The sequence below is a fragment of the Mugil cephalus genome, chromosome 16 (assembly GCF_022458985.1).
Source record: "Mugil cephalus isolate CIBA_MC_2020 chromosome 16, CIBA_Mcephalus_1.1, whole genome shotgun sequence".
Taxonomy (NCBI): domain Eukaryota; kingdom Metazoa; phylum Chordata; class Actinopteri; order Mugiliformes; family Mugilidae; genus Mugil; species Mugil cephalus.
This window is the reverse complement of record NC_061785.1, coordinates 23,717,469-23,741,372: the sequence shown is the minus strand read 5'-3', so window position 1 is coordinate 23,741,372 and position 23,904 is coordinate 23,717,469. Positions and strand designations below refer to the sequence as shown.

The 23,904-nt window shown below is 38.9% G+C and overlaps 2 protein-coding genes across 3 annotated transcripts in view; both read left to right on the top strand.

Moving 5' to 3' along the window:
- Window positions 1-1,352: 1,352 nt before the first annotated feature.
- On the top strand, window positions 1,353-15,041 carry chrm3b (cholinergic receptor, muscarinic 3b). Its single transcript, XM_047609789.1, has 5 exons — window positions 1,353-1,366; window positions 9,920-10,085; window positions 11,036-11,331; window positions 13,741-14,418; window positions 14,591-15,041. Exons 1-5 carry the CDS (start codon window positions 1,353-1,355, stop codon window positions 15,039-15,041), a joined length of 1,605 nt encoding a protein of 534 aa, XP_047465745.1.
- Window positions 15,042-21,716: 6,675 nt separating this feature from the next.
- The window catches only part of fmn2b (formin 2b), a 35,303-nt gene continuing 33,115 nt past the window's right edge, over window positions 21,717-23,904 (top strand). For both annotated transcript variants that reach the window (XM_047609111.1, XM_047609110.1), the window contains exon 1: window positions 21,717-23,603. In XM_047609111.1, coding sequence (XP_047465067.1) covers window positions 21,991-23,603 — 1,613 coding nt within the window. In that variant the 5' untranslated portion in view covers window positions 21,717-21,990. The remainder of the gene's footprint in view (window positions 23,604-23,904) is intronic.

Here is a 23,904-nt window from a genome sequence, read left to right as displayed (position 1 = left end):
TTTGTCGCTCAAAATATACGTCACAACTGCCGACGTGCGACACCCGCTGGCAGGTCCAGTCCGCTATTTATTGAATTTTTCGACGCCAGGTAAGCTAACCATGGATAAATACCTGTTATGTATGCATAATGCAATTTGTTTTCTCTGTAGCAGTTGTTTCATTTCACAAATACAACACACTATAGGCCTAGCATAGAGGTGAAAATGATATATGCAGTGTTATCTTCATTTTAGATGTCAAAGGGGTTTTGTGACTCCCAGTGTTTTCTTTTCTGTGGGAAACAGGTCCAAATGGCTCTTTGAGTGTTGAGGGTTGCCGACCCCTGCTATAGGGGATTGCAAAGGGACCAGGTCCAGCGCCTCCGGTATCCAGCCCTCCAGAAATGAACAGAGAACCAGGGCCTCAGCTCCCTCAGGCAAGTTAACCAACCCAGAGCTTTGTTTCTTTTTTCAAGTGTCTGAACCATCTCTTGTAGCTTTGCCTGCTCATCTTCCACTGTGGACAGCCAAGTCTCTGCTTATGTCTTCTTTCAGTGCAATAAACCAGTTCTCTCTTTGTTTCTTCAACTGCAGCCAGAATCCCATCAAGTCTGGTCAAAAACTCAGACTTCAAGTTGTTTACTGGCGTCAATATTTCTTCTTTTGCCCCAGAGAGTTTGCTTCCACAGTGCTCCGTAGCCTCTGTGTCGAGGTTAGCATCTTTGCTAGCTCTGTACTCCATACTTACAAACATGTTACAAATATTGTACATAGCAGACTGTTAAATATAGAAGAACTCAGCGCCCTGTGACATTTGTTCCTAGTGGTAGTTGTGAGAATGCAGCTTTTTGTTTGAAAAAAATCAGTGTTCACCTTCTCAGTCTGTTTTACTGGAACACACAAGTTTGCACTCAAGACTGTCAATTTTGGGTCTTTCTATTTCTGTTATAATATTTGACCATTAACGTTTTTGATATGAAATTATATCACCTCATTTTAAACACTATGATACTATATGACACATAATTAATTGAAATCAATGTCTGTCTGTCTTTCTTTCTTCATTTTTCCAGGTACATACTGTATTTTATAGATGGGCTCATTTCATATGTTTACACAAACTTCTAGTTTGTAGCATTTCCTCCATCAAGGAGATCTTGGGACCCATGTTATGAAAGATTTTATAATCCCTGCCTTGTAACAACCCACATTTGGGTTGAGAGGTTTGGCCTCAGACAAAATTAAAACTAATGCGTGAGGAGGAGCTGGAGGTTCCAGTCATACATTGAAGGAGCACCCTAAACTACAGCAGAGCTGTTTTCTGCATGAATGGAGCTGGACTTTACTGCAGGGTATCACACTACATAGTGAGCATGAGAGCAGATTGGTAAGTACCATTTCATTTATATAAGCTTACTATTTGGGTTCTGTAAGAATTCCGTAAGTATGGCGAGTACTTTGATGGCACACATGATTATACACCTTTTATGGACACTGAAAGAAATTAAGCAAACATAATCTTCTTGATCTCCAGACCTCCTTCCCGATTTCCCTTTTGGTAGTAGCTACATAAAGTGGAATATATTCGGTCCACAGTTACAAATTTAAGGTTTCTCATTTGTTTGTTTTAAATATGATGCTTTGGGCTAAAATTTCCCTTTAAACTGTGAAGAATTCTTGGATTAACTCTTTAACTAAGTTAAGTTTAACAATTTTAATACACAACCACTTGCACAACGGTCATATTTATATTGTCAAGATCTATGCCTAAATGATACGATGCAAGACAAAGATAATTATATAAAGTTATTTCACTTCAAAGTCAGCTTAATGACATTTAGGTTTCTATCTATGTACGTGGATTTAAGCTTGAGATGTATGATTTTACTGAAATGCATACTCATAGAAATATCCCTTTTCTTTGCCATATAAAAAAGAAAATTACATCGAATACTTGAATGAGTTGAAGTATTCTTCATTTTGTCAAATGCTGGATTAATGAAAATTGTATTAATATGCACCATGAGATGATTGCAGATTTACCCTGTTGAATGTATGTTTTCTTATCTTAGTAGTAAGATAAATGTAATCCTGCCAAGGATTTCTTGTCTTCCACTTCATGCATCAGCGCAAGGAACATGCAATGGAAAACATTGTTTATAAAGTTGGTTCTGGCTTTAATTAGTGCAGCCTGTATTAGTAATACCACATAATCTTTACAGGCTATGCTAATCTATGTCAGAATCAGCAATGCAATGGAAGCTAAGGAAACTCAAGTGTTTTTCTTTTTGTCTATAGCCTTTGTTGTGAATGCAGTGCTGACTTAGCTCCGAAATCATGATGTAGTCGATAGCCTGCAGTCAACAATAATTTTGTGAATCACAAGATTTAAGTTTCAATAAATTTATTGTCATATACACAGCAAAGGCTACACTGAGCAATGACATTCCTATTTTGCAACTGAAATAAACAACTAAAATATAATAAAGGAAATAAACTTACTCTAACCATAGAAAATAAATGAATAAAATAAGCAATCAAGAGTATAAGATGCAATTAGTTTTGTAATACTGTGACATAATACCGTAAGAGATTTATAATGTGCAAATATTGTTTAAATGTTCAACCATTTTGGGTCGTTTTCACTTTATATATATATCATATACTGATATTTTGAAGTGATACAGGTCTGTTATTTTTCTGTCATTGTTCATATAGAAAACTATGATTAAGGTATTTCTATAGGCTGTGACTAACAGTGACAGACAAATACAATGGGAAGTGATACCAAGGATATAAGGATGTTTAGAGTGACGCTGGGTGCTAATAATTATGGTAAGTGGCCACCATTGACCCATTCTACCAATGTGATATCATGATGTCATTATAAGGAAATCTGGTTTCAACTGTAACTTAAGGCAATGAATTAAACTTTGGGTAAATGTAGTATATTATCTTCTTGTTTTTCTCTTCTGTCCCTTTCCTGTGTTTGGGGGTTGTGAAGTGTGTATAAAGTTAAAGGTCAAAAGGTCATTTACCAGATGCCAGTTCGTAAAAACGAACCAGGACATACAACCTAAAGTTTTGTTTGTGTATGGGGGTTCTCGGGGATGACCATCCTATATAAGGTGACTGTGGGAGCTGAATGGCAGAGGGGATTCGACGATTGGCCAGAAGCTCTCTCAGATTCGGCAAGAGTTTGACATTGTTCTTTCTTGTAAATAAACCTTTTTAAATGCAAGATAAGACTTGTCAGCGGTGATCACTTCTTTCTTCAGCACATCAATATACAACATAAACAAACAGCCTGTTCAGACCTTTAGTGAAGACGATAAATAAGAGAGATGTTGTGTACCATTTGTCAGTTACACTTATCAATCATAGCGTATCACTGCAGTGATTATAAGATAATACTCCATTATTCATTTACCTTTCATTGTATCATGCCAATAGGTAAAGCACAATACCTGGGCTTTGGTTCCTTTGACTACTCAAGATGTGATGTAGTGGTAACCAACTAGTGAAAGTTCATTACGCACACTTAAAGGAAAGTCAACCTTAAGTTATTTCATATTCTTCGAATAAATTCAAAAGCTAGAATGAGGATGAAGGGACTTGATTGTAGATGATTTAGTAGCTGTATTGGGCCATCGATATCGCTGCTAGTGCTGCTTAATTACTGCTGAAGAAGACTTTTAGCTGTCTCTGTTGACTGGTTGAAAGTCTGATGTTGTTATAAGCTTATTGCATTGCTTCGTGTTTCTGCACTGCTCCACTGATGCCATTGTTTACTCATTATCTGTCCTTCCAAAGCATCTTAAAAAATGTACACTTTATTTTTTTTTTACAACTTTATGGTTAATTATGACTTCTATTGTCTTTTCTCTACTACTTGGGGCCAGATCTACTGAAGGTTTGTATAAAAATGTGTGCAAAGTCATTGCGTGTCCGAAAAAAACCCATACAAACTGATTTACTGATTTACAGGGCATGCTAAGGGTTGAGTCTTTCAAAGGTGCAAAATAGTGCATCGGCGTACAGTTACCACGTTTACCTCAATGAATGCGTTAACACACAATTTTGCGTGTGCTGGGAGTACAAAATGCAAATAAATCGAATCCGTTTTTAAAAAAATTAATTTTTTAAAAACGGAAAGCGATTTATCGAAACTGGAAGCAATTTTCTTCATAGAAACTGCGTCTATATTTAACACATCTCATAAGGATGTGCAAACAGTTTGTCCTATGCTTAATTGCATTCTGTTTTTACTCAGAAAATATCCTAAGGAATCAGTTATATCCAATAAATAATCTGCTTGTTTCATATATGCTTACTGTGGTCTGTAATGACTTTTATTTACAGAAATTTTAATATGAGCTGGTTTTCCCTCTGTCCTTCTTTCTTACAGATAACCTTCTATACCATCAGTGATGGCCTGACCATATAGGGCAAAGTGGGCAAATGCCACAGAGGTGGCTCCGCTCCACAAATAAATTTATGAATTAACTATAAACGCAAAGCATCTGCCCAATGGCCAATTGGGCAGCTGCTCCGCTCATCTTTATACATTGAATGAGAAAAAAAATGAAATAATAAAATAAATTAGCAGACTGGCCGCATCATCAGGTGGCTACAAAAATAACCGATTAGGTAGATACAAAGCAGGACTACAATATAGAATAATTTTTTTTCTTTTTTCTATGTTTTGGTCATCAGTGCATTTTCTGAAAGTTAAATGAGATCTCTCTGTCAACATTGCATAGGCCTCTGTCACTGTGCCGTGCCTTATAGAATTATATTCAGATGTTTTTGGCTCTAACGGGTAATGTTTATTTGCCTCTTCAGTTGACACCTAACGGCACCAAATGTCATTTTGCGATTGCAGTCATTCTTCTTGAGTCTCAGCAGTGAACACCAATTCACATCACTTGTTTCATGTACCATGGTGTGAAAAAGTGTTGTTCTGCTTTCTTATTCTTTGCATGTTTGTCACACTTAAATGTTTCAGATCATCAAACAAATTTAAATATTAATCAAAGACAACAAACACAAAAGTGCAGTTTTTAAATTAAGGTTTTTATTATTAAGGGAAAACAAAATTCAAACCTGCATGACCCTGTGTGAAAGAGTGATTGCCCCCTAAACCTAAGCAGCAACAACTTAGCAGCAACAACTGCAATCAAGCATTTGCAATAACTTACAATGAGTCTTTTATGGCTTTTGACCCACTCAACTTTGCAGAACTGTTATAATCCAGTCACACTGGAGGATTCACCTTGAATCTTTTACACGTTGCGCAAGCTGCAATCACCCTCTTTACCATTTGTTGGGCTTTTGGTATGTCTTAGTTGCACCAGAGTGTCTCTCATACCTGAGTGCATTATTTCTTCATGACTGTATTTGATCAACATCTCTTTTGTCAAGAAACAGCTTCCAGTGTCTGATTTTTGACTCTTTGTGTATGTCTCATCCTGCTTTCATCTCACTTATCTCCCTCTGGAAACTTTGTTTTTGTGCTTCCAAAATCCAATGTCTTTCACCTTCAGACAGTTCCTAAACTGTCAGCTCTCCTTGTCTCTTTACCTCCTCTTCATTGAACTCTTTGTTAGATGGCTCTGGTTGGTTTACTGCATTCATGGGGGTCCTGACCACCAGAGTTCCTCTTCATTTAGTTTTGAGGCTGTCTGACTGCTTGTGGTGCGATCAGCTGGGTTAAACTTGCTGCTACAGTGCAACCAGGTTTCTGGTGGGGTCAGCAGTTGTATCTCCATCCCACAGTTGGCAACAAACTGTTTCCATCTTTGTGCTGAGCTGTGAATCCACTGGATAACTATCAGAGTCCGATCACATAGAAATCTGGCTTTGGGACATGTTCATTCATTAACTCAAGATGTGGCTTTAGCTGACTGTCCTTGGAGCTACACTCCTGCACCATAGGCCTTCTCACTTAAACACATGAATATCTTGGCCTTGTCCATTTGGCTGTTCTGTTTCATACCACCTGGGAATAGCTATCAGATCAGAGGAATTTATGATCCACTTACAGAGGTTCATGCCTGCTGTGGACACGATTTCTCTTGCAGTCATATTTACTACATAGGCGTCTTTAAAATCACTTGAGCTGGTGATCATCAGTGTATAAGAAGTCTTTCGTAGTGTTACCTACCTGCGTGGGGCTTCTCTGGTATTTCTCCAAATGCATTCTGATTGTAGTTGCAAGCAGGGGACTTGATGACACTCCAAACACCACACGAGTCATTATTAGTGTTCATGTTTCAGTGTCTTCAGGATCAGGTGGTGGTCCTGTGAGCCACAGGAACCTCAAAGTGTCTCTATCCTTGTCAGCAACAGATATCTACAGAAAGGCTTGAGCGATCTCTGCCATGAACCCAATTGGATGGAGCCTAAATTTCACCAAGATGGTTAGTAGTTCTATGTTTAGATTTGGTGCGGGGAGCAGGCAGTCGTTAAAAGAGGGACAGCCATCCTCATGTGAAGAAGCATCGAAAACAACTCTCAGCTATGTGGTTGCCTTGTCTTCTCTTATTACAGCATGGTGAGGCAAGTAATACTTGACCGTGCTGTTCTCAGTGCCTGCTGTGTGTGTGGGGTCTGAAACATCTAGACATATTCCCTGCTATCTGGACTCTGTGGGGACTCTGAAAGGTACTACATGAGGAAGGTACAGAGCATCCTGGATGATGACAGTCACCCCCTTCACCCCATCCTGGCTGGACAGGAAAGCAGCCAACGGCTCCTGTCACTGAGCTGCAGGACAGAGTGCTTCAGGAGGTCATTCTTCCCCACAGCCATCAGAATACACAACTCTGCAGTCTAATTATTCATGGCTTGGCTGAATGCACTGTCTGTTGTGCATTGGAGTAGATTGGAGTGTATCTTTCTTTTTGTAATTCTTTACTACCTCATTCTTATTCTTATTCTTATTCTTATTCTTATTCTTATTCTTATTCCATTTTTAAGATTATTCATTTTATTTTGACTCTTATTCTTATGTCTATGTATGGTTCATATATATTCTTTCTTATCTTGGGACTCTTGGACAAAACAATTTCCCTGTGGGGATCAGCAAAGTGACCTTGCATCTTGCTGAATGTAGTTCAAATCTTTTCCGAGTAACTCTTAGATCATCTGAGAGGTTTGACGCGCCCTGTCGCCATGGCAACAACACTTCATATTGCCCTTGGCTGTACCTGACTGACCTGTCAAAGTTTTGTTTGGCTCCAATGTCATCGGCTTGCTCCTCACTCTTGATGGAGATGCCTAGGGACTCTATTTCCCAAAATGCTTATAGCTGGTTGGTCTGTGTGGCTTCCTCTGTGCCAATTTTCATACACGAAGCTTCATTCATGCATAACACAGACACTGGTCCCTGTACAGCTAAACATGGTTTCTATAGCAACAAGGGAGTCCGATAGCCTTTCCACCTTGCCACACACCATTTTCCAATAGTAGTCAGCCCCTAAGTGACAGCTCCAGTTCACTGCTGTATGAAACATCTGTTGATGCAACCCCCTTTTCTCCAGCTGCAATCAGATTGGCTCTCCAGGAACCAGTATGGTGGCAGAGCTCACTTGTGGCATTTCAACAGCTTAGATTTCAATATTTAGCTTTATTGCCAATATTTTGCAGGATTCATTTCACAATGCTGCATTCCATGGGTTTTGGGGTGTCACTGCCAAAGGCGTGGTGCTAAAAAAAAAGATAATAACAGTGCCTTTACCTGTTTCTGTAGAAAAAAGCTCTGCTGACTTCCACCATCCATGAGGCAGCACACCTTTCTCTTACCCTTTGATCCTTCTGCCCATGCTGTTACTGTCTGCAGCAGAACTGTATTTGGTTTCTCTCCTGCTCATCTCTAATGTAGCATGGTGCCTCCGTCTACACGTGCTGCATGAGACATTCTTGGTTCCACAGAATTTAGCAACATACTGTTGTCCCAAGCACACAAATCACCTCCCCATATTCTTCAGTTTCTCCCTTTGCACGTCCAGGCCAGGCCAGATCAGATATGGATTCGATACCCCTCTTCTTGGCTGCTCCTGTAATCCCCAAACGGCCAAATGTTTTGCAGTTTAAGCATCCTGAAAAGCCCCTACAGTCAGCTTCTATGGGATCGTAGAATGTCCTCCAGGGCCTGCCCCTACACTCCTCCACCAGCATATTATTTTAATTTTAAATACTTCTCCATAACCTTTGCTACAGAGTTTGCATGTTCTCCCTGTGTCTGCACGTGTGGCTTCCTTCCACCATCCAAAGACAAGCTTGTTAGGTTAATTGGAGATTCTAAATTGGCCGTAGGTGTGAGTGTGAATGGCTGTGTGTCTCTCCGTTAGCCATACGATAGACTGGCAACCTGTCCAGGGTGGACACTACCTCTTACCCAATGACACCCACCCTGCAACCCCATAGAAGATGAGAATGAGAGTGAAAACTTTTGCTACAGGCTAGCAGCTGGCCAAGTGTCTTGCCTGTTAATTGGAGCTTGTTAAACAACTGCCTTATGCATTACCGCCACTAAATGGTGGGAAGCTGTATTGTAAGTGTCTCATGAAGAACAGTATTATCTCTGGTGTCTTCATTTGATAACCTATGCGAACCCACAGGTACAAAACTGAAAGTTTTTTCCAGCTCTGTAATTAAGAATCACTGGTAGCCTATGGTGTACATAGTATGTATGTTGTGTAGCATGTCCATTTGAATTGCAATTACTGTATTTGATTGTAAAATAGATTGCACATTTTTTAAAATTTTTTGTTCAGATCACAGATGCATTAAATAATCATCAAAAATAAATCCCCTTGTGTCATATGCCATAAGAAATCAATATCGAGCAGGTTAATGTGTACTGAAGGTTTTACCTAATTAGTCGTTAGTTAAATTTCATATTCTCTGCATGGTGATGGTTGAAGCCTACACTTTCCAATACATATATATATATCTATATCTATATATATATATATATCTATATCTATATATATATATATATATATATATTTTTTTATTTTATTTTATTTTTTTTTTTTGCACCTATTCAAACCTTCCCTTTTTCTTTAAAAGGAAATGTCAAACAGTTAAAAGAAATACTTAATTTGACTAATCTTACAGTTGACAGTTACTTTTATCTCTTTTCAGATCTTCCTTGGTTATCAATAACCTTCCCTTTGGCTCCAATCTTGTCCACTTCCTTACCAACAGTTTTCCTGTGATAAGAGGCCACACAGAACTCAATATCATCGCCAAGTCTGCTATTTTAGGTATTGTCTGCACTGGCAATGCATTTGTGTAGATGTATGAATATTTTGAATGATCTTTGTATTTAGTGGAAGTATTCAGTCAACATACTGTCTGAATTGATACTGTATGTGTGGCTGTGGCTCTGTACACATTAGGTTTTCCACAAACTAGAGTGTTGGTGGTTTGATCCCCGGTACATGGACCATATGCATAACATGCTGAAGTGTTCTTGAGCCAGACACTGAATCCTGAGTTGCTTCTGGTGCTTGGCAGTAGTGTGTGAATGTATGTGCTCTTGTGTGAACTAATGGGAAGATGTTTCATTGTGACTGTAAACCACTTTGCACACAAATAGGCAGAAAAACACTTTATTAATACAAGACCATTTATCAAATGTGATTTACATGAATATGTGCAAGTAATTGAGGAAGTCAATTGGGTGGGATTGGAATGGTCAATCTATTGCAACAATGTACCTGATGAATGTTCTTGTATTTTGTCAATGAATGCATAATTTGTTGATATGATATGGGTCAATACCTTCCATCCCTTTGAGAAAAAAAATGTTTGAAAAACGAATACAACATATTTACCAAAAAAAACAAAAAAAAAACAAAGAAAGAAATAAGTATACTTAAGAAACTGAATTGTTTTGTTTTTAAATTTATATTCTCCACATCTTCAGGCAGCCTTACCAGGAGATGATGCTATTATCTGAAAACGGATGGAAGCAGCATAATATTAGTAATTTTTCATGGCAGGAAGCAAACTCAACTCATTCACCAATAAACAAGACATCCATACTTCATGCAGATGAATTTGACCCATTAGGAGGACATACTGTCTGGCAGGTAACAGTTGTGTAAACAATTCACCCAACAAACATGCACCCTCATGCATCAGTTTAATTTACTATCCCCTTAAGTCATTAACAAAAAACTGCCATACAAATTGTACAGATTAATGTTTTTTCTATTTTTTAGGTTAAATCATTTCAAAACTATCAATTTTTTCAATAACGTAATTATCATGATTTTAAATCGTTAAAACTCAGTTTGATTCCATTATGCTAATATTTTTAATGAAAAATATACAAAAAAAAAATGGGGGGCTAGGAAATTGTCATTAATTGTGTTAAATCGTTAGAAGAGAAAAATGTCACAACCACTTTAATCTAATAGAGATGAATATTTGTTATATGAATTTTTTTTTCATAAATAACAGTGGCATCAACTAATCAAAGTGGTATTGAAAGGGTTAAATAGTTGAATGTCTGGTGGTTATGAGCAAAGCTGAAGTTGTTTAAGGACTTTAAAGCTTTATGGCTTTTTATAGCAAAAAAATACATTTTTGTCCTTAATGACTTAAGAGGGTGGTATTTTTTTCACAGTGTTGTAGTTATTAATAAAAATTTAAATTTGAATTTCAAAATTTGTCAAAGAGCGAGTTTCTTGCAACAACAACAACAACTACCAAAAAGGTGTTTAAATGAAGAGGAAAAATTGGGCCAAATGGACAAAAATGTTCATAATGATGCATGAGGCATTTTTGTGTTTGATTGTGATAACATCAGTTTGTGGGGGCTCACTGTGTACATTTTGTGGCATCAAAAGTTGGTTCTCTGATGCATAAGACATTATCATCTGCATAAATACAGTGTACCAATTTCATTGTAAGTGGCAACAATTTTTAACTTGTACTATTCATATACATATAAGACAACTTTTATTTTGGGACTTCTCACTATAATGCATCCAAATACCCTCTTGGGTATTTTCTCTGTTTATGTCTTCATCTCCAGGTCATAGTAATTGTCTTCCTCACAGGATCACTTTCTCTCATCACTGTTGTTGGAAACATCCTTGTGCTGGTGTCTTTCAAGATAAATAAAGCACTGAAGACTGTGAATAACTACTACCTTCTCAGTCTGGCATTTGCTGACCTGACCATTGGCACACTTTCAATGAACCTGTACACCACCTATATAATAATGGACCAGTGGGCCCTTGGGCCACTGGTTTGTGACTTGTGGCTTGCAATAGACTATGTGGCCAGTAATGCCTCAGTTATGAACCTGCTTGTCATCAGCTTTGACAGGTAGCAGAGAATTTTCTACATTTATATTTTTTGTTATGAACATATATCTGAGCAAACTCTGTGTTGTTATTACTAGCTTCATAAAAATCTTACATTATAAAAATCATACATGTTTATGTATCATAAAGTAATCAATACAGCTAATTAATTGAAGCAGGACATATTTCAAACTTCAAATCATATTTGAAGTTGGGGTGTATAATTATACATAATGTCTTGTATTAAATGGCCTTTGATCTGGTTGGCAGAAAAATGTATTTTAGCCACCTAAAAACAACTCTAAGAAAAAACTATTTATATTTATTTGTGTGCTTTATTTAGTACGCTTGCTGCCTACTTTATTAGGTACACCTGTTCAATTGCTTGTTAACACCAGTAGCTAATCAGCCATCACATGGCTGCAATTCAGTGCATTTAGGCATGTAAAGGTGATCAAGGCAACTTGCTGAAGTTCAAACCAAGCATCAGAATGACTTTGAACGTGGTATGGTTGTTGGTGCCAGATGGGCTGGTCTGAGTATTTCAGAAACTGCTGATCTACTGGGATTTTCACACACAACTATCTCTAGGGTTTACAGAGAATGGTCCGAAAAAGAGAAAATATCCAGTGAGTGGAAGTTGTGTGGATGAAAATGCCTTGTTGATGTGAGAGGTCAGAGGAGAATGGGCAGACTAGTTTGAGATGATAGAAAGGCAAGAGTAACTCAAATAACCACTGGTTACAACCAAGGAATGAAGAATACCATCTCTGAACGCACAACACGTCAAACCTTGAAGAAGATGGGCTACAGCAGCAGAAGACCACACCAGGTGCCAATCCTGTCATCTAAGAACAGGAAACTGAGATTGCAGTTTGCACAGGCTCACCGAAATTGGACAATAGAACATTGGAAAAATGTTGCCTGGTCTGACGATTCTGGATTTCAGCTGCAACATTCGGATGGCAGGGTCAGAATTTAGCGTAAACAACATGAAAGCATGGATCCATCCTGCCCTGTATCATTGGTTCAGGCTGGTGGTGGTGGTGTAATGGTGTGGGGGATATTTTGTTGGCACACTTTGGGCTCCTTAATACAAACTGAGCATGGCCACAGCCTAGTATTGCTGCTGACCATGTCCATCCCACTGTGTTCACAGTGTTAAGCCTTCTGACGGCTACTTCCAGCAGGATAATGCACCATGTCACAATACTTATATCATGTCAAACTGGTTTCTCAAACGTGACAGTGAGTTCGCTGTACTCCAATGGCCTCCACGGTCACCAGATCTCTATCCAGCAGAGCACCTTTGGGATGTGGTGGAACATAAGATTCGCATAATACATGTGCAGCCAACAAATCTGGAGCAACTGGACCAAAATCTCAGGAATGTTTCAAACACCTTTTTGAAAGTATGCCACGAAGAATTAACACAGTTCTGGAGGCACAAGGAGGTCCAACCTTTAACTAGCAAGGTGTACCTAATGAAGTAGCTGGTGAGTGTATATTCTCACTATACTTTGCCATCAGGAAGCACTTGCTGATAGTGAACTTAAAGGTGTACAGAAATGGCCGTTTGTCCTGTCTGTCGTGATGAGTGTCCACGAGTGGCAGCACGAGTTTAGCCGAGTAAGAAAAATTAATTTGATTGGCTGTTATCAAGCAGGCGGGATATTCAATCTTTGAGACAAGACATAGTGTTTCGAAGGAATTTTATTGGATGTTGTCCAGCTCTGTGTGTGTCCTCATTCACTCTCTCGCAACTGCACGCTAGATAATAACTCTCTCAAAACTCACGAAACTGCTCACTCCAATTGGAAACCAATGCCAACCTACTTGCTATCAAAGAAAAACCTCCTGGTTTTTCCTTTTAAATTGTCAAAGCTTCCCACTTTTTTGATTGACAGATGACAGATCCTGATATCATTGGCTGATGAATTGTGCACAGGCTGATGATATTAATCTGTGCACCTGCACTATCCAATGTGAATAAAAATATATCACACTTTCAGCCGGGATTTACTCAAAAATAGAATTTTGCACAAAGTTTGGACTACATTATTATTATTATTATTATTATTATTATTACACTAATTTTATGAACCATAGTGGAATCAAATTCATTTTTCTTTTCTGTACACTTTTAAGTAATTATTTTGCTAATGACAAAGACAGTCATTTTACATTACAGTTGCCGGTGTGATTTCATGTTTTTACATATTAATTCCAAACTCTTAATACAATGATCATGTATAAGTAACTCGTACGACCCCACGTCAAAAAAACAGAACAATCACTGTTATATGCTTTGTAGAGTTTGTAAATTTCTGACTTTGGTGACTTACAGGTGCTATTTAGGAAAGACAATGTGTTTGAGTGTGAAGCAAAGCAGTTCCCTCAGTTGCCTGATTTATTTTTTGTGTCTTCTTAGATATTTTTCTGTGACCAGACCATTGACATATCGGGCCAAACGTACAACCAAGCGGGCCATGACCATGATTGGATTAGCTTGGTCTATCTCTTTCATTCTGTGGGCTCCCGCCATACTGTTCTGGCAGTACCTTGTGGGTGAGCGGACAGTTAAGCCAAATGAGTGCTACATCCAGTTCTTGTCCGAGCCCATCATTACATTCTGCACTGCTATTGCTGCATTCTACCTGCCAGTGACTATCATGGCTTTCCTCTTTTGGAAAATCTATCAGGAAACAGAGAAGAGGGCTAAAGATGTACAAGGTCTCAAGGGATCTGGATCAGGTAACAGCCCAAGCAAAGCTCAGAATCAAGTGAATGGCAGTGAAAGGCCTGGCGAAGCTACAACTAACAGTCAGAAGAATTTGTCAGCAATACTGCATCAGATGAGTGAATTAAAACATTCAAGTTCAGAAAAGAACTATGAAATTAATAACAGCAGACAGAATTGCGACAGATTTTGCTTCCATATATCTTTTTTTCTGCCACACCACCATGTCTCCAAGAAATTATTCAATACCTCAACAACTAGTGTAGGCAAGACAGAGCAATGCAGCTGTGACAGTTTTGACAATAGTGAAGGTGGTGTTTCTAGGGAACAATCGCGTACAGAGGTGGAAGCTGTCCCAGACTCATCAAAGTCTCAAACAGGTTCAACATTATTGTTATTGTTTGCACGTTACATGAAAAAGAAATACATATTTCTGAGTTTAATACTAAATTTGTAATTTTTTTTAATGTTTTTTTCTTCTAGGTGGTAAAAAATCTAGTATAGTGAAGAAAAACAAGGACAAACAGCAGTCATCAACCAGCAAAAGTGAAAAATGGTCAAGATCAAACCCTGTCACCTCTCCTCCCTCTGAGTTCATTACCATGAAAGATGCAGCAATTGACAAACGCATTGTCTCTAAGACCAAGGCTGAGATCATCAAACGCAAGAACGAAAAAAAGGCAAATGAAAAAAAAGCTGCACGGACACTTAGTGCCATCCTCTTTGCCTTCATTACAACATGGTTACCATACAATATTATGGTGTTGGTCAATACTTTTTGTCAGGACTGTATCCCTGAAACACTGTGGGCTCTGGGCTACTGGTTGTGTTATGTTAACAGCACAGTCAACCCAATGTGTTATGCCCTATGTAACAAGACCTTCCGGACAACTTTCAGGGATATTTTAATGTGTCAGTGGAATCAAAGAAACAACAAACCTGGTTTTAATCAGCGGCAAACTGTGGCATTTCAGAAGAAAGATCCGAAGTAGAGTGTGGTGGTCAATTGTTAAATGGATAATCCCTGGACTTCCATGTTGTGAACTGGTGTTTCCACTGCATTTTCTTTGGCACCATTTGGCCAACATTTGCATTGTGCACAAATTCATATCTGTCAGCATGTCATGGATATATTCACATGAATCCAATCTAAGAGAATAAACCCAACAAGCTTAAAACCACCCTCGAGTGTAATAGACAATTGAAGGTTCAAAGAAACATCTCTTACAGTCTTATTCAAAAAGATTAAACTCAGCACTTAAAGACATGCTGTAAAGCGATACAACTTTTTGATTTGAATGTCAAAACTAAGTCTCTGGCTGTGGTCTCTGTGTGTTCTGAACAGAAACATCACTAACCTGGTCATCAGTTTGAGCTGTACTATCTGCTACACTATTTCTATCCATGGATCATACCACACAGGCCATCATTCACTCCCCATGTGAAAAGAAATAGCTCTTCCTTCTTTGGACCACTTTTAATTGACACTGACCAGTGTAGACTATGAACACCCTACAAGAGACAGATGCAGTTTTAGAGATGCTCCAACTCAGTGAACTAGCCTTCATAATCAGGGGTCTTTTATATATACCATATATGTTCTCTGGTTCAATAGAACAGATATACAGTAGATATTTACCAAAACATACTGGATTTCAAGAACAGATTCTCAGGTTTAATTTAAAGGTTATTACATTCAAATTGGTGGAAATGTGTAAGAATTACATCTGCTCTATCATGACCTCATAAGTAATTTGACAAATTAAGATGATCACAAATACCATGTTAAATTTTAATACTATCACTTGCAGACAGTGACTGTTTGAGTCTGAAATCTGCAGATATCACCATAAAATGAGTTTCCTATTTTATGATGCTTAACCAGGCTTTCGCGACACCAGTTTTCAGCTTATAAAAATGGATCACATATACCCACATTGTATAAGATGTGTGTATTTATTCCATTATGTTAGTCCCTTGTCTCTTCTTCCCCTCTATATCTTTCACAACAAACTTAACTCATTGACACAACAAATTGGAACCAGCTCTGATGTTTCCCTACTGTCAATAATGTAAGAATATTTCTTATTGTTGTACTGCTGTTAGATAATATGATTTGAATGTTTAGAACTCTGTGCAATTCAGATTTCACATGTATTACACTAGTAAATTAGATGTGTGACCATTACTATATAATTCAATATAAACTTTGAGTTAAGCTTGTTGACAGGATAAGAAAAGTGGGATTTGAGTCAGCAACAGAAATGTACCTTTACATCTTAAGTTGCTGGACTTATTAATGGCAACCCATTTGTTATTGATCACTGTGGAATGTGATTTCCATAACTACTGCATAGTTTGTAACTTAATGAGAGATCTTTATGTTATGTTGTCATCTAGTTCTTACCGTATTCTCCTGGAGGTCACGGGAAGCCATGTTTCCTCTCTCTTCCTGTCTTTCCTTTTGTTTTTTTTGTTTTTTTTTTGTTTTTTTAGCAGACTGTGGCTGACAATAAACAAAAACAGGCTTCTTAACAGTTTTGACTGTTCTTTGTTGTGTAACTTCATCTCTTCCTTATTTCTCATCTCTAATTATTGAGGCGCTGTAAAAGAGCGCCCCTCTGAATGTTATATGGCCAAAAAGTGGTATTTAACTGCTATCGGAAAGGGAAGCCAGGCCAAGTTGACTTCCCTTGGTGAAAAAAAAGAAGAATGATTAACCAATCAAGTGAGGCTGCTCACATGTGATTGGCCAGGAGTGTGCCAAGGGAAGCCATCCACCCTTTGGCTTCCCTTTTTCTTAGACAAACAGTACAGGTACCAGATCTGCTCTGCTTTTAATTAGTTGATTATGATAAAATACAGGACAAATATTTAGGCAAATAAAGCCATTTTGGTTAACTAATTACAGTATAAAACAATTTTAACAGTACAAAGTTTAAATAATCCCCCTTTTATTACATACAATAGTTTTAGCTGTCAGGTAAGAGAGCGTGTGTGCAGCCCAGCATGAAAGGCAGAATAAAGGACAGGCTGATATTGTGTGTGTCTGAATTACCTGAACTTACCAGTATTCATGAACGCTTTGTTCTAACCTTTTTTAACCCTTCAGAACTGAGCAGATCTTCAGCGATCTCTTAAAGTATGTGTTTTTTTTTAATTTTTTTATTACCATAACTCACAATGGTTTCCATTATTTACAAAATTGCATACGTTTGTTTAAGAAAAACAGTCATTAGTGCAAAATAAGAAAAAGAAACAATGTAACAAAAATATAAATATAACAATGTAAACAACACAACAACAATGGAAAATAAAGTCAATAACAGTAGTCAGTTGAGCAAATAAGTAAACGAAAGAAACAATGTAATAAGAAATATAAAAATTGCACAGAGAGGGAAATAATGGCTCATTAATTTTCCACCACAGAAGTGAGTCTGTATCCCGTGTAGTTGTCTTCCCTTCTGAATACAGACGTAATTCACTTACGGCATCAGTTCCAGCCAGGCCTGGAATTTCCTCATTTTAGGGGAAAGAATTTTATTGAGGGAATAAAATGAACTAAATAGATGACAAAGACAACATTTCTGACCTTTTATTTTTAAAATAGCATTCTCGTGTCTCAAGATCTGAAATATTAAATTACAAGCAAAGAACATTGCAACACTGGCAGTAACAAAACAGTGCTAACTGCATAGATTATAAAAGTAACTTGACATTAAGCTAATTAGCCTTTGTCACAGGCTACTGTCGGTACTCGGCACATTGAAAATCGGTCAACCTTGTAACGACATAACGTTACAGTACAAGCAATGCTTATTTATTGGTAACAAACTCAGGCCCTATGTGTTGAAATTCCTATCTTACATCGCTTCGAAAATCCCAGGTCGACTTGCCTACTGCTTTCAAAATGGCAGAAGTCCCAGGTCGGACCTCCCGCTGTGAAAGTCGCGTGCCTGTTTTTTCTTCCCTCATACGTCATCACGTACATTGCAGATAAAGTTGCAGTTTGTTGATGACCTGAAGAATGTTCCAGTGAAACCCCCCGCTCCTACCAAAGGTTTCTAATACTAGAATATATCACTGTGTCCTGCACAGAGCCCGATATCTGCCGCCAAATCTCCTCGGATGCAGAGTACTGCCAAGGTCATTAAAAAGGTGTGGGATATCTCTATACAAGCTGTATAAACGCAGTCGCACATGTTATTTCCCGAACATGACGTTCACCTATGCGCTTCCATTAACGATCATGTACAACATTTGATTCGTTTGACTGAAAAAAAATAAACAAAAATCTCTGCCCTTCAGAGATCAGTGTTTATGGGAGTAGACTAAAACTTGTTGTTGAGCTGACGCTTCTACGATGATACTGTCTGTCAGGCCGTCGAGTGACAAAATCATCAACATCGTCGATGCAGCATTCCTGTTCACATGAAGCCGCGTCTGACCGGTTCATGACAGGCTCGAATCAGATCCACCGCTGATGAGTTGCCTAATAAGAATCCAGAACGTCATCAAAAGATGTATTTTCTCAATAGACGCTGGTGGTGTTAAAGCCGTGTTGACAGTCAAGAGGTGGACTACGAAATCGCAGGGCATCAAGGCCACTGTGGCCTTACGACTTTTATTTTTTGCAGGGGCACAAGGCAAAATTGAGGGGGCACTAGAGCCATGGCCCTCGTGAAATTCCTGCCCTGGTTCCAGCTGTGTGATGCTGCTGTGATGCTAGGATTTGAGTATCAAACTCTGTCCATATGTACTTTTTACTACAGGTGAGGACGGAGAGGCTCCTGCCGTGCACACACTTGGAGTGAAGCTGCACTCATATGAATTCTGCTATATGTTCGGCCTGCATGTTCGGCTACGTTCGGGTCCATTCGCCAAAAAGACATTAACTATTCCACTCCATTCCACTCAGACTGCGAGATCGGTTTGAGGTTAGACAACATGAGTTTAATTTACTTTTCACAATATGTTTGGAAAAGATAGCTCGATAAGTTTTTTATTTACGATTTTAAAATGCCCACAAAACACAAAAAAATACGATGACAGCATATTATTCATAAAAAATAGAGTAATAAAATGTCAAAATAATTCGAGTTCAGTCTATTCATTTGTATAGTAGGTGCAAAATGATTTAAGAAGTTTTATCCTGAAAAAGATTAAATAAAAATCCAGCTTTTATTGGTGTATCCAAAGAATAAAAGGACAAAACAATACATTGCTTTGCTTCCATAACACCCGCTAACTACTAACCTCTCTTCCGCTTCTGCTTCTTCTTCTTGTCCAACCAAGTATAAGACGCGACGTCAACATCCCCTACCTCATGACGTCATCTGGAAGCACTGGACACTCGAGGCAAGCAGATCTGGAAATGAGACCGTCATCATCAAGAGATAATGCAGGATTAGCAAGTTTGTGTTAAATTAAAAATGGTGTGTGTTAGTGTTCGAAGTGTTGGTTAGATAACAAGCATGTTTAAGTCCCGGTAAACGAAAACTGGGCAGTCTAATAGCTCATTCCATTATATCCCCACCCCTAAAAAGAATGTAAATTAAAAAAATCCCCACGCCATGCCACTCGTTCTAACAAGTGGTATTCCTACCAAAGTTAAACAGTCAAAACCCATTGTTTCTTGCAATGTGAGAATGTCTGTTTCACCCACTGTTAATTTACACATTGAACAGGTCACACTAGCCACCACTGCAACATTTAAAGGCAGCAAGATGTAAATTCAATACAATTGCTCCAGGTCTGTAGGCTGTATGCTACATTCTTTTTTCAAGACCACATCGCAAAATTACATTTTTGTACATTTTCTGTTTATCATCAGTAAAATGAATGCTTCTGGTCAATATTTCCTCACAAAGGCGTCACAAAGGTGTTTGCAATAGTTTTATTATTTTTTATTTTTTTTTATTGTTATTGCCATATGTCCAAATACCAACATCATTAGAAGCCATTTGTATTAACGTAGAGTTTTTTTTTATTCTGCTAATATTAAGGGTCCAACCACTATTATTACTGTTATTATTGCTATTATTATTATTGTTATTATTTCAAGAGTTATGTGAGTGTGGTGCAAAGGTGCATGGTGAGTAGTTGTGAACCTCACATAAAGCATTTGATCTGAACAGTGCATGCTCCCTTGAATTTTAGAAGTGCAAGTTTTTTTTTATTACTTTTTTTAAAGTCTAAATAAATAAAGTTTAAATATCTAAAGATAAAATGCCTTTAAACAATTTGGAAAAGCCCAGATGATGTTATGCCTTTGTAGTTTTTATTAGGTTAACTAGCAACAACTGAATTAATTGGAGGCAGACCTATGGGTGTATTTTGAGGTACACCGCAAACATACTGCATCATGGGAAAATCTAAAGAAACCAGCTATGATATCAGGAAAATAAACCGTGGACCTTCACAAGCTGGTTCATTCTTGCGCACAATTTCCAGATTGCAAATTAATTTCAAGGCCCAGTTACAGTCCATTCGTACATTTGTTCAGAAGTGATAAGATAAAGAGTGACCGTCCACGAGAGTGGTCAACCAACAAAGATTACACACGAAGGAACCCAGTGAAGGCCTCTCTTATACTGGCTAATGTTAATGTTCATTAATCTACCATCAAGAGAACACTGAACAGCCACTGTGTATGTGGCAAGGACAAAGAGACTACTCTCTATAAAATATATTTCGGACTGTTTGCTCTTTGCTGAATGTCATATGGAAATGCCAGAAAACTACTGGGAAAATGTTTTGTGGTCAGATGAGACTAGTAGAATTATTTGGCTTGCATGAGAAACTCATGTCTGGACCCTAAAAAACATTGCATTCCACCATCTGAACCATCCCAAAACATGGGGATGGTAATTTCCTTGTTTGGGCCTGTTTAGTTACGTCTGCACCACTGAAATCTGGATTTCAAAAAGAAAAAAAAAAAAAAAAAATGTCAGGATATCTGTCCATGAGATAGATTTTAAGAGAAACTGGGTAATGCAGCAAAACATGACCTCAAGTACAAAAGAATTGTTAAAGAAGAGTATAGATGATATATATATAATTTTTTGATATGAACACAGAAACAAGATTAAAATATTGTTCAATAATATATTAAAATGAACAATTTGATCATCTATATTTTTTATATCTCCTGTGGAAGATCATGGCATGTGAACAAAAGCTTTTGTGGCAAGATCTTTAAACGTTGGAAAATATATTACTATTTTTCAATAAGAATTATCATTTATATATGTTCTTATTACAACAAAGAATGAAACTCATTTACACTCCAAAACAAATACCCAGCAATGACATAAATCAGAATGAGAGGTCCCTTTATTGGAGCTTCCCCACACTATGGGTAATGTAGGCATGCAGGGGTCTAAGAATCATGGGAAATGTAGTTAGGAACTATGTGATTAGCTGCAATGACACAAAAGATGAGAAAATCTAACCAAAAATAGGGTGTGCAGCTTTATTTTGTAACATCACCACACTATAAAATCCCAGTCACCAACAAAATATTTATTCCTTTCAGGTTGTTCAGATATTTTGTCCACATTCCAGTTGCTTTCAGTCTCCTATAGTCTGCCTCACTGCCAGAGCCCCGTGCAGCCTGTGCGTGCGTCATTCCTCTCAGCAGATGGAGAGGAGGAGAAGAGGCGGGTTGGGTAAGACGTAGCAAGAAAGAGGAGGAGGAAGCAGTATATCTCTCCTATAGCAGTGTCAGCATCACTGCCTTTGTCAACTGAAAACAACAAGATCGCTGCACACAAATCTTTAAAAGAAAAGCATCATCAGCAGGAGCTCCACCAGACATGGAACCAGATTAGACCTATACATTTCTGCCTTTCCTATACACAGGCATCCAAAAACTCCAAAAGCTCACCCAGACATGACTCGAGAGGAGAGGTAGGAAGCCATCATTCATTCTTAATCAACATGGGCAACCAGGAGGCAAAGCAAAAGAAAGCTACAGCAACCTCGGGTAATGGAAGCTATGCATCCCTGGATGAAGGGTGGAGAGATGGAGGAGGGGACATAACAAAAAAGGGAGGAAAGAAGCTCTACGGTAAGCATGGAGGTAAAGGAGCAGTCAGTTGTGGAGGAGCAGAAGGAGGGGGGTTGCATGGCACAGTACCAGGCAAAAAGAAAAACAAATCTGAGTCCAAGTCCTCTGTTTTCTCCATTCGAAAAAGAAGGAGCAATCTGAAAGTCAAAGGAAACGGGTGCTCATCACTAACAGGCTCAAAAGAGGATGTTTTAGCACCTCAAGATCATGAAGTGGAATCCACGAAAACCCCTGATCTGCCTGCAGATGAGCTATCAGGCGCTAAGGCTGCTTTTCCTACGAAGAGAGAGAAATCAGAGCAAAGGACAAAGGACAGAGATGGACGAGGAGAACCGCAGAAGCAGGATATGCTGCAAAAAGCCTCTCCCACAGAGAATGGGGGGCAGAATGGAGGGAGCTCAGGATCGGACACAGATATCTACAGCTTCCACTCAGCAGCTGACCATGAGGATTTGCTTGCAGACATCCAGTTGGCTATAAAGCTGCAGCACCAGCAGGATGGGGGGTTGAACTTAATTGTGGAAGCACAAGGAGGGGGGGGAAATGATATGAACTGGGGAGAAAGAGAGGGAAGGATGAAGCAGGGCAATGGGGTGATAAAATTAACTCCTCCAGGGGAGCCTGACTTGACCCCAGAATTAGAGTTAGGGTCTGATGCCTTGTCATTCCTAGAAACAGAAACTCTATCTGAATCTGTCAAGCACACTGACCTTCCCCCAATGCTACACCCCCTCTTACACACAGAAGTACACAGGAGGAGGGAGGAAAATGAGGAGGTGGAGCATTCAGAGCCAAACTGGGAGGGGCAGAGGAAGAGGGTAGAGTCTCTTTGTGTTTCCACAGGCACTAAAGACCAATATGCTTCACTGCAGCTGCCCCCTCAAACAGATTGCATGGCTACTGCTGGGGGGACAGCTGTCAGGCCAGTCACCATGACAACCAGCAGCAACAGCTTCCCTAATCTCACATGTGACAGTGCTGGTGAAACCCAAGAGGAGCAGGAGGATGCAGGAGATAAAACCAAGCTGGTGAATGTTGTTGACAGCCCTTCACTTGTAGACAGCAACGACAAAAGTCCTGAGCCCAAAGAGGGTCTGAGCTCAGGAACTGTTTTTGAAGAAGGTGAGGGTCAGTTAGGGTCAGGTACCAGTGCGGAGTCCCTTGATGACAGTTTAAGCACTGGCTCTGAACCCAAGCTGGCGGCTGGTACCAGCACCAGTTCATCTCCATTCAACCACTGCAGGAGGAGCAGTGTGTGCTTCATTCCGCCACTTCCCCGGGAAAGTCCCACATTGGCCAAAAAACTTCTCAGGTCCACCCACTCTTCTACCTCCTCTAGCCCTGTGGTGAAACCCTACCCTCCTGTCTTCCCATCCTACATCAAGACCACTACCAGACAGCTCAGCTCCCCAGGGCACTCTCCCATCCTGTCCCCTTCCTTCAGCCCTTTATCCCCACGCAGAGCACATCATCACTTTCACAGGTACATGCAGTGTTGTTACATGTCATATACTATTGTATGTATTTTTGTTCTTTACTAACTTCATAATATCTAACAAACTAGCCTCTGTCAGTTAAACTTTTTGACACTATTTAAAGAAAAAATATGCAAAAGCATAGACACAGTTATTTAATAGCAATGACCACTTATTCTTCTGAGCTTTTGTTCTTTTCCTTTCTGCTGAGAGCTATGGGAGTCTTAATGATAATATGCTATGGTGCATGTGAATGCACCATACAGCATGTTATATGATGCCAAGAGCATGACATTAAACCAGCAATGT